At 38.1% G+C, this 11,399-nt stretch overlaps 1 protein-coding gene across 4 annotated transcripts; it reads right to left on the reverse strand.

Annotated features, from left to right (window-relative positions):
• Positions 1-1,309: 1,309 nt before the first annotated feature.
• On the reverse strand, positions 1,310-8,898 carry LOC143847493 (Pentatricopeptide repeat (PPR) superfamily protein). Of its 4 annotated transcripts, none has more exons than XR_013235063.1 (3): positions 8,752-8,898; positions 4,021-5,855; positions 1,310-2,323 (listed from the first exon to the last, which is right to left on the reverse strand). XR_013235063.1 is itself a non-coding variant. In XM_077356339.1 (2 exons), exon 2 carries the CDS (start codon positions 5,601-5,603, stop codon positions 4,158-4,160), a length of 1,446 nt encoding a protein of 481 aa, XP_077212454.1. In that variant the 5' UTR covers positions 5,604-5,855; positions 8,752-8,898; the 3' UTR covers positions 1,310-4,157. The 4 variants fall into 4 exon arrangements, 2 of the variants coding, with proteins under 2 accessions (XP_077212454.1, XP_077212456.1); XR_013235062.1 differs by having other exon boundaries at positions 1,310-3,485; XM_077356339.1 differs by having other exon boundaries at positions 1,310-5,855.
• Between the last annotated feature and the right edge of the window lie 2,501 nt (positions 8,899-11,399).

The following is an 11,399-nucleotide window of genomic DNA, read 5'->3' on the forward strand; positions in this document are numbered from 1 at the left end:
TAGTTTCATTTGCATAAAACCTTGATAAATTTTCAACAACAATGGCCAACTTCTCCAAAAGCTTGAGCTGTTGGAGAAAGGCGTTATTTATCTTTTATACTTTAACACTCCCTCGCACGTGTGGCCCACTTGGCAAACACGTGGCACATGTGGTCCCACTTTGGGCCGACCATCGCATGTGGATTTTGCTATCCATGAGGTTTGAACTCAAGACCTTTGGCTCTGATACCATATTAACTTACCAACTTCTCCAAAAGCTTAAGCTGTTGGAGAAAGGCGTCATTTATCTTTTATACTTTAACAATAGCCTTGTCCATATCTTGGGCAAAATCCATCCCTTGCTCTTCTGTCTCCGCCTTTGATTTACGGAATGATGGTTGGAGATATGTTACAGTGCGGAGCATCGGCCTGTGATTGTGCAGTGGGAACATCCTCCCCTTGGTTTCCTGAAGTTTAACTTTGATGGATCAAGCTCGGGGAATCCCGGCCTCACAGGTATTGGGGGTTACCCTTTGTGATGAGTCGGGAGGTGTTGTTCTAGCTATTAAGGGTCCAATAGGGGTTGCAGGCTCCGGCGAGGCTGAGGTTCGTGCAGCACACCAGGGAATAAAGTTGCTAGCCAGAGGCTCTTTGACCAGGGTGATCGTTGAGGGGGACTCTCTAAATGTCATCCGTTGGCTAAGCGGCTCTCTTGCCCAATTTTTTGACGAGATTCAAGATATAGTGGGTGGGCATTCCATCGAATTTCATCATGTCAGAAGGTCTGTTAATTGTGAGGGTGGGTATTCCATCGAATTTCATCATTTAATGAGGGTTTGGAGTTGTTCGTCTATCTCCCTCCTTTATTTGGTTGTATTTTCTTTTTTGTTCTTTTGTTCACCCTTTTTTCTTGGACTACATCGTCCTCTTCTTTCTCTTGTATTGTTCTTTGCATTGACCACCTCGGTCTTTGCTGTTTCTAATGAAGTTTTATCCCCATTCAAAAATAATAATAAAATAAAAACAATATGTTTGAGATGGCAAGAAAAGATCAAGGAAACCCAATCTATGCATCCACATTTAAATCAAATTATATATTTGCTTTAGTCTATAAATTGCCCCTTAAACATTGAAATGGTTTCGTCGGTGCTGGATCCACCTACAACAATTAGTCCAAAGAACCATCTTAGATTATATGGCATTGGCAGCTTTGTTATCTTCACTACAATATGTATGGATCCGTGGAGTAATGCTGAGTGTCAACACAATGAGATCTAGACCAACAGATCTTGCCCAAATGTAGCACGGGCAAGTAAAGGGACTCCTTCAATTCACAGAACTTTGAATGGTCAAGATTCATTAAAATAGGAGGACAGAGATGGTCAAATACAATGAAAACAACAATAACAAGCTGGAAAGTATAGCAGAAAAGCGTAAGTACAAGCAAAGCACAGACAAATATAGAACTCGAGGCGGAAGAAAATCATATTGCTCCAGGGCCTCGAGATGGACCCCCACCCATGCTAAATTATCCACCACTCCATTGGCAGACCTTATGACATGGCGGAAAAAGAAGCTCGAATTGCTCGCTATATCATGAATTTCATCGAAAAACTGAGTGAAGAGCCAAGAGAAGACTTGAGAAACGCATAACCAACGGATCAAATTGAGTGAGTTCCCTTCCACCACCACCTCATCCAAATCTTCTCCCACCAAAAATTCCATTCCTTGATAAACCGTCCGAACCTCCGCCTCGCAACACCTAAGGACCTCCAAACGCACACTTCACTAGACACAAATCATCTCTAAGGACATCTCCAATCCCTGCTGGACCAAGGTTACCTAAACTGGACCCATCAAAGTTAAGCTTTAAGAAGCCTTGAGCAGGGGGTTCCCAACCTTGCCCGGTCGAAGGGCGCGATTCTGAGCTGAAGCAAACCTCTCTCCAACCATACCAAAGATCAAAGACTGACAAAAACTTGAAGCAAGGTATCGTCTTAACCCAAGAAATAGTTAGAGCAACCACCTTCAATAGAAGATGAGCAACACTTTTAGCCTGACCCTTAAATATCCTCGCATTCCTCTCCTTCCAGATAACCTAAATAGTACCCAGGAATGAAACATTCCACAGAACTTCAATGTTAAAAAACCCATTTCCAAGGTCCTGGCTGTTTTAGTCTTACATGCCCATCAGGAGGAAGCAACACTGGGAAGATAGACTGGAAAAACCATGAAATCTCTTCTATCCATAGCATGAAGATACTTTCCTTGCATCTGTCTCCAGTATTGTGGCATTATGCTCCCTCTTTCAATGAGGTTTGGTGTACTTTCCTTAGGTATTTTTCTTCATTAACAACAGCAAAGAAGGGAACTTTTCAAAAATCTTTAAAATACAAAGTCAATAACGTAAAATTACAGGAACCGTAAGAGAACCTCGACAATCAAGTAAACCCAAGGCTTTGCTATGCTGACACCTGCTATATTTTTTAATACACTAAATCCTATATTCGATACAAAGTAGTTTACCAGGTCAATAAGGCAATAATTGCAGATTGACAGAAATCTATAGAAAGGGTAATGAGTATTCTGCAGAGATACGGAGGATTGTTTATACTGTATGACAGATAGTAGATGAGACAATTCATGAGTTCTATATTTATAGGAAAAATATGGTGCAGCTGGAAATTCTGCAAACCAAGGAATACTGGAATACTGGTACCCAAATGAGTTGGATTCATTAACCTAAGTTCTATGTTTGAGGATGTTTCTGGCATGCCCTAGGATGTGTTCTTCTATTCGTATCTTTCAGGATTGGTCATCACATTTGTTTAACAATTTTAGTAACTCTAAATCAGTAAAACTATCAATTGTTAAAAACTATGACCTCAAGTTAGAATGGTTCCATTTTCTTCCATAGAAATGTAAATGGAGTATGCTAACACAGGGAGCAATAGCAACGCCAAAGAAGTGATCAAAAGACTAAAAGACCACTTATAAATGGCAGAAGTGCTCGAAATCCAGTAGCCATCTATTCACATAGTTTTAAATCTTTAATGTTTTTCTATTTATCTAGATATAAGTTTCTTTTTCTTCTTATTTTATTTGGTAGATAAAGTCAGCTTCAGCTAACTGAAACCTGTTATCAGAGACTTAATACCTCAACATTCCCTTACACAAAGGGGAACTCCTTGCATTCAACTACTGAGGGATTGGTATCTAAATAGTTTTGTACCATCCTTCTTTTACTAAAAAAAAGTAATAGTACACCTTCCAATATTATCATTTAACTGTAACATGTGTCAGCATGTTGGGCTTTTTAGGTTAGCCGTGTCTGATACCTCATTTCCATATCTGACACCAACATATCCGTGTCTCAGTTACAGAGGACGCAAACAGATGATGCTGCAAATGAGCAGATATATGCTTTCTCACCTGTCAATTCCCATTCATCTACGTATACGTATATCAACTTGAAAGGAGAATAATTCATCTGGTTCCTGAACCATCTGTCTAGTAACATCAGAAAGGTAATTCATACTGCATTAAACTGAACATCTCAATGGATAGTTGCCATTCAAAAAAATCTTTAATGGATTGTTAGAGATAGAACAAAGTCTGTTTATGAAGAGATGTGTGCCTACATATGTGACATTCAGAAAACTTAAATCCAGAGAAAAATATCATAAATTATGTTACCTTTAAGGAGAGGCATCCTAACCCAAGAATATTCATGAAATGTTTCCCTGTCCAGAAGTCAATATTAAAAATTGGGATTTGCTAGCCTCCTTCGCAGAAGCACCTCCGCGCTCCATCCTTTGCACGTGATGACAGCCATGTCAGATAAATTAAATGAACAAAGCAAAAGTCAACATATGCGGCTGTCATCACTTGCAAAGGACGGAGCGCGAAGGTGGCTAGCAAATCCCTTAAAACATATAGGTTATGAAGATTCCGTGCATGGGTCGGGACTACATTGGCAAGACCAAAGTGGGTGTTCTGCTCATATTGAATTCCTAAAAATTTTAAGCATTAGAAGCGTACCCATGATGACATATCTGTTTTAGCGATGCTGTCTGTGGGTAACATGCATTCCAACACAGTATGTAATCCAGTAGATATTATTTTCATTCAGATTGAGATGGAAGGTTCACTTCCCACATAAACCCCATTATTCAAATTCAAAGTGCTATTTTGGATCCAAGAAATTCTCTCATCAGATCAGCCTGTATCAACTCTGCCGCTTCTCTTACCTTCCTTCGACCCCAAAAGCCAGCCACAAAGGTATTCCATATGACCTTGTCAGGAACACCTCCATCAAGCATCATCTCATTTACAATACGTGCAGCTTTGTGCACATCTCCTTTCTTACAGAAACAATCCACCAATAGATGAAATGTTTCTGACTCAGTAGAAATTCCTTGAGTGCGCATTCTCAGATACACCTGAAAAGCTCGGTCTGGACTATTCTCAGAACAGAGTCCCCGAACCACCATATTGTGCATCTTAACATGGACACTCTGAGTAACACGATTAGGAGAAATCCCACTTAGAATCATCTCATCAAGGAAATTTGCAGCTTCATGGAACTTACAAGAATCACATAGACCATTTATGAGTTTACTATAGAGTCCCGCATCTGGTTTACACCCCTGAAGCTTCATCCTATCTAGAACTTCCAAGGCCTCTTGGAGCTTTCCTTCTTTACATAGTCCATTAACTAATGTGCTGTAAGTGATCATGTTTGGTAAATGACGCTTACTGACCATCTTTTCCAACAGTTCCATGGCCTGTAAAGACCACCCACCTTTGCAGAGACCGTCCATTAGAGAACTATAGGTAACCACATTTGGTTCAATATTTTTACTACTCATCTCTTCTATCATTTTCATAGCTTCATCCAACCTGTTGGACACGCACAAGCCATGTATCAATGAACTATAAGTAACAACAGTAGGCGAACAACCTTTCACATGCATTTCTTCAAACATTTCTTGTGCTTTGCTAATCTTCCCAAGTTTACACAGCCCATTAATTAAAGTACCATAAGTATAAGAATCCGGAGTACACCCACAATCAGGCATCTGTCTAAAGACCCTAAAAGCGGCATCCAAGGTTCCACTGTTCTTGCATAGTGCCTTGATCAGAACATTAAAAGAAGCAACACTGGGTGGAATCCCCATTTCTTTCATATAATTATAAAATCTCTGAGCCAACTTCAACTGGTTTTCGCCGACCAGAATGGCAAACACTGTGACATATGATTTTTCAGTGAGTTCGCACTGGAATTTCTTCATCTTTTGAAAAATCCGGAGGGCATCCAGTGGCTTGTGAGCTCGTCCGTAGGCTCTGCACATGGAGAGGAATATCTCTTCCGAGAAATTACACTTCTCTTCCTTCATCCTATCCACGAGCTGCTCGGCTAATCTGAGATGGTTTGAAGAGGCTAATCTGGAAATCATGAGGCCATAAGTGTTATGATCATGTCTGAAGCCATTGGCATACTCCGCTGTTGCAGAATCAAATAAAAGGATGGCTTTTCGGATGTCTTGTTCTGCTCTTATCAGCTGCTGGACTTGGGATGGTGTGATTTGCTTTGACCATTTGATCGATGCTTTGCTTACCATCGCTGACACTCCTCTTCATGAAAAATGACTTCTTTCAGGTAACACTAGGCGGAAGCAACCATTAGAGAACAACTTTCAGATGGAATTGCCAGAAAGAAGGATTTTCTGTTTAGGACTCGTCTCAAAAAAACATCCTCCAAAAGCTTGTTTCTTCTAGTAACTACTGAACAGACATACAAAAAAATGAACTCTTAAAGCAGAAGCCAATTGACTGATAATAGCTCCAGCTGTTCGCAAGTCATTCAGAAACAACTGCAATATAATTTTTAAATGGAATGTTATTAGTTTATAGAGAAGGGAAAAAAAGAAGGAAACCACACTTTATTGAGGAAGTAACATATAATAAAAATGTCAACGATGACCTGCAGATTACTACCCAGTTTCACAAGGGTACATTATGGGTACAGAAATAATCTAAAGATTAGACCTGTTTGTGTAATTATAACAGGGTAATATCAAATCATATAGTAAGTCATAGGAAATTAATGATGTGTCTATAGAATTTTTACTATTGATAAATAAGACATGGCCAGATCAGTAAAATTTCTACTATTGCACATTTCTTTATAGTAGAGATGTATCTAGAGCATCTCGGCTGGTCAGTCAACGAAAGTTATATGATATTATTGTGTCACCTGATTTATTAAAAACGAATACAGCTTTTACACTAAAAATTAAGTGTGTGGGTAAAATAGATGCATAAATGCAAGCAAAAACAACAAGAACGGGTATAAATCAATTGTGAGTCAACTCCATATTTTATATATTAATTTCAAATCATCACTCAACAACCAAAAACTAGATGAATAGGGGAAATAATCAATGCAAATAAAAGTACAATATTAACCAACATGAGAATATCGCATCTTTTGTTCCAAATTTTTGCTCCTTGGGAGAAGAGGGCTATCTGATTATCTCATGGACAGAATGGTGTTTGGGGATAATTGGTGCTCTTGGATGAATAGACATGTATTGTCGGATTTGTGCTCGGTTTTGGAAAATGGGTGGGCCCTATGGCTTCTTCAAGACTTCTAGGGTTTTTGCCATGGTGATCAACTGTGTCCCTTTCTCTTGATTATTATGGTTGATTCTCTTGGTAGGAAGATTGATTATGTGAGATGGATAATGAAAGACAACTGGATATGTAGCTTTGATACCAAATTGATGCAAAATAGGAATTCGCATATTACTTTTTTAAGAAGAGAAAGAAAGAGAATAGAAGGAAAGAAAGGGAAGGAGGGAGGAGGACGAATGCTCCCTTAAAGAGGAGAGAGAGAGAGAGAGAGAGAGAGAGAGAGAGAGAGAGAGAGAGACATGGTTGGCAACCAAGCTTGGACTATAAACTCAATTTTATTCACTCATTATCATTATAGGCCATAGGCCTTTACAATTTATTGATACTTCAAAGCCCATGAAATTCATTATTAGGGGAGTATTAGGACTCCTAAACCGCGCCCAAATCAAGTTTTAAAACTCAATTCTTACCCTACTAGGAGCCCAATCAACTTAAGACACATTTTTCAGAGACTCTTTAAAAAAAAAAAATCTTTAACACTCTAAGGGACTCCAGTTTTCTACCAATAGAAACAAGACAAGTATCAAATGACCTTCTTTTTAATGAAAACATGTGTCGAATGACCTAGTAAATGCTCCTTTTTCTGATGGTATGACCTAGTAAACGCTTAATGACGTAAGGATTCCCATTGCATAAATTCTATCTAATCCTACTATAAATAAACAAGGACTCTTCAAAGCCATCATAGAAAAACTAACTCACTTCAAGTCCCACAAATACAAGCACTCCCTTGTGTTGCAATTTGAGCCCTTGTGGTCACTTAACAACTTAAGTGATTAATTACAAATGACTTAAATGCCTCTATCACTTGAGACTTTTATAATAAACATGTGGGCACCATTTTAAATACCGACAACTTAAAGAAACCAAGTGATATTGGTAAGAAGAGACCGTGGTACCCCCTCAAACCAACCTAGCTGCCCTTCTGGACCATGCGTATGTGTTGATACCATCTTATGAGAATCAGACAGAGACTACACGCAAACAACAAACTCATCGACCATCTAGCCCTGTGTGGTTTCCTTTCTTCTTTTTTTTGTTTAAAGTGGTGTAGGCTATATTAAAAGAGAAGGGTAAACCTCAAGACCGACGAGGTCAAAAGTTCAAAGGAGAAAAGATCTATATAGAAAATGAAATCGAAACTGAGAGAGAGAGAGAGAGAGAGAGAGAGAGAGAGAGAGAGAATCAAAAGTTTCAAGAGACGCCCAATTCACCCCATCTAGGCATGTGGTTCCATTGGAAGCTCACAAGCTGTATGACTGGAATTCTAACAATTGAAAAACATTGTTTGAAGAAATTACACAAATATAAGAACCAGCTGCATGCAAAACTTTTTTTATATATAGGTCAGCTGCTTACAAAACTTCAACATACAGAATTATTTGTTCTGATGTTTTTACACAGTAATTTCTTTGAAGAACCAGCTACTTACCTAAGGTTACAAGATGGTACCATATCAAATAAGAACACAGTTACTTCTTTGAAGAACCAGCTACACAAATCTAAGAACACAGTTACTAATATAGCTGTTCTTGTGCTTTTTTACAAAAATCTAAGAAACACCTACTTAACTTAGATTAACTTAGATTACAAGATGTAACACTAAAAAATAAAGTAAGATCCCAGAAAAAAAAACACATTACACAGTCCTTAGAAGAAGAAGAAAAAAAATACCCTTGGGACACCTTATATCGATTAATCATGAGTAAAAGTCCTACTTCTTTGAAGAAATAATCTCGTTACATTGCTAAAACAGAAAAAAAAAAAAAAATCACTGTTCTAGTGTTTTTACACAGAGTTAACCAAAACAGCCAACTTTCAGATCAATCTAGTGCTAAAAAAATCATGAAAAAGAGAGAGAAAAAAATTGCTATTGAAACAATTTATGGGAAGGTGTGGAAGCATCATTTCCATTCAAGAAAATACAAATACAAGCAGTAGAAATGAAGCACAGAAATTAAAAATAGAAATACCCAGAACTGCAAATCTCAAACTTGAAAAAAATATTTTCCCCATTCATATCAGGATCTAGTAAAATAGAAAAAATAGAGATAAGGGTTTCAGCTTCTTTACCCCTATTTCAAAGAGGAAGGATTTAGTTTGGGAGGTGGATTGCGAAACAACGGATGCGATGGCGAATTGGCGAATAGTTGATAGCGAGGAGAAAAAAGGACGTTAATCTATATATTAGGGTTCAAAACCTTGGGTTCCATTATTTGGATTGCAGGAAAAAACATTTTTTGTGGAATATTTTTTCTTTGGAAAAACTTTTCTTCCAAGGGAAATAATACTATGATTAATTATGGTTAATTTAGAGCAAGAAGTACGATTCTTCCCGGAGCCTTCGATTCCCGCTTTCTATTCCCGTTTTGGCAACCTTGATTTGCAGTAATGTGGTCGTAAATTGAAGGTCCCACTAAATAAAAATTGAACAACGTTGGTTCTAGGGTTTTTTTTTTCACACATAAAAATAAAAAAAGTAGGCAATTTTACAAAAAAATTTCCTTTCCAAACTTTTCCATAAAATTCTAGCAATCCAAACAGGTAAAGCCTTATTTGAAGTCGCAAGAAAAACATATCTGACTAGAAAACTTTCTTGGGAAAAAATTTCTTTCTACAAATTAGAGGGAAATGATATGAGAGGAATGATAGACTGAAGGGCGCCGAGGCAAAAAACCGCTTACAAGGGAGCTTCTATGATACAGAGGACAAAAAAAATTTCATGACGTAGTATTTGTTTTTTTGCTTAGATGAAAAACATTATTTTCCTTCAAATTTCAATAACTTGTGTAGCCCAATCAACCAAGACAACGAAGTTGCCTAATCTCCACCATACACGTGAAAATGTTGAAATGCACGTTTGAATGTTTGATAAATAAGAATGACAATTTTTTAGTCCTATAGGAAGAAGGCATGTATATGAAATCAATAGAGTTGATCCTGTAGGACATTATTAGGTGACCCACATGGTATTGTTCCATCCTGTACAGACATCCCCTGCGTGAGAATAAGATCTAGCAAAATCAATGGTTATCTTTTCTTGACAGAACCACCCTGAACGGAGCTTGTAGGATCAAGGATCATTCGATCACGGAGTTCTCAAATGCATTTAGCCACAAAGGTTCCAACCTTGCCCTTTTTAGCATTTTCTTGAAAAGGATGTTCATAGGTTGAATCAAACTTATGACACACAGAAAAAAATAACTTTCGCGACGTACTACTTATTATTATTTTTCTGTTAGATGAAATAGGATATAACTCTTCTGCAAAAGGACCAAATATATCAAAATTTAGAAGAAAAAAAACAAAATTTCCCAAACAATCCTGTTATTTGTATTTGTAGTTCTTAAATTGATCTCATAAAGTCCATTAGAAATTAGACGTACCACCCGAATATCTTAAATCGACTCCCTATGCGTCTATCTCTCTCATCTCTCTCTAACCTAGAGGAGAGAGAAAGACACATAGGGAGTCGATTTAAGATATCTGGGGGTCGATTTATCAATACCTAATTTTGATTATAATTTTCTCCTTTAACTAGTAATTCTTAAATTTCATTCGAATTTGAAAATTTTTTATAGCCCAGATTGACATAGCAACCAGTTCAACGAACTTGTCTAATCTCTCATAAACATGGGCAGCTTGCAATGCACATTTGATAAAAAAAATAATGACTACTTAGAAAGTTACTATTGGGATCAATGGTGAAGGCATTTTTTTAGTCCTATAAGGAGACTTGCATATGAAATCAAGACCGTCAATTTTGTAGAACATTATTAGGCGACTCACATGGTACTGTTTAGTGTAGGAGGTGAGTAGAAAAAGCAATCAGAAATTGAGAAAGAGCCACAGAGCCAGGAAGTGCAGTCAGAGGATGATAGACGTCCTTGAACATTAGGGGTTAATGTGATTCTTGAGATTTGTAGCGACCCAGCTAGAATTCGCCCTCAAAAGCTAGCTGTTAAGGGGAGGGTGCGCCCATTCCCTTATAAAGCCCATCCACATCTATTACTTCACTGATGTGGGATCTCGTGGAACCCCCAACAAGATCCTTTGTGTTTTATCTTTTACTTAGGTATTGCTTCTAAGGATATGTCTTACCTATGTTCTCTTGGTTTGTCTTCCTATTCTTATGATAGGGTTAATGTTCTGTATGCTTATTGTAATGTCTTTCTCATTCTAATAAACCGGAAGGGGTCCCCACCAAACCCCAGCGCGCTTATAAAAAAAAGGGTACTGGTTCCATCCTATACAGACATCCAATGCTCAAGAATAAGATCTAGAAAATTCAATGGTTTATCTTTTCTTGACTGGACCACCCTAAACGAAGTCTGTTGGACCAAGGGTCAACTGGTCAAGGTGTTCTCAATGGCATTTTGCTTAAAAAAGTTCCAACCTTGTCCACTTGGATGAAGGGTCAGGATCACCTGCAGAGCCACATTAATAGCAGTGATTGGAGTAGGGCCCACCAATTGGGGTGTTTGGCAGAGAGAGAGGGCCCACGTACAAAGACAGGCAGGAACATTAACCAGATCGTTCGTACCCAATCATAAAAAACGAGAAACGAGGGGTTTGGATTTTTTTCGAATCCAAAGAACAAATAACCCAAAAGAAAAAAAAAAGCACCCCCTCTTTTTATCCAGACGCCCCACCAAAGATCTTCGAACACCCCCCCTCGCCTCGAAAAACAAAGGCAATAAAAAAAGGAAAAGAAAAGCAAA

This window comes from Tasmannia lanceolata, unplaced genomic scaffold, assembly GCF_043159265.1.
Source record: "Tasmannia lanceolata isolate RefF3 unplaced genomic scaffold, GAP_Taslan_0.1 ptg000015l, whole genome shotgun sequence".
NCBI classification, from domain to species: Eukaryota; Viridiplantae; Streptophyta; class Magnoliopsida; order Canellales; family Winteraceae; genus Tasmannia; species Tasmannia lanceolata.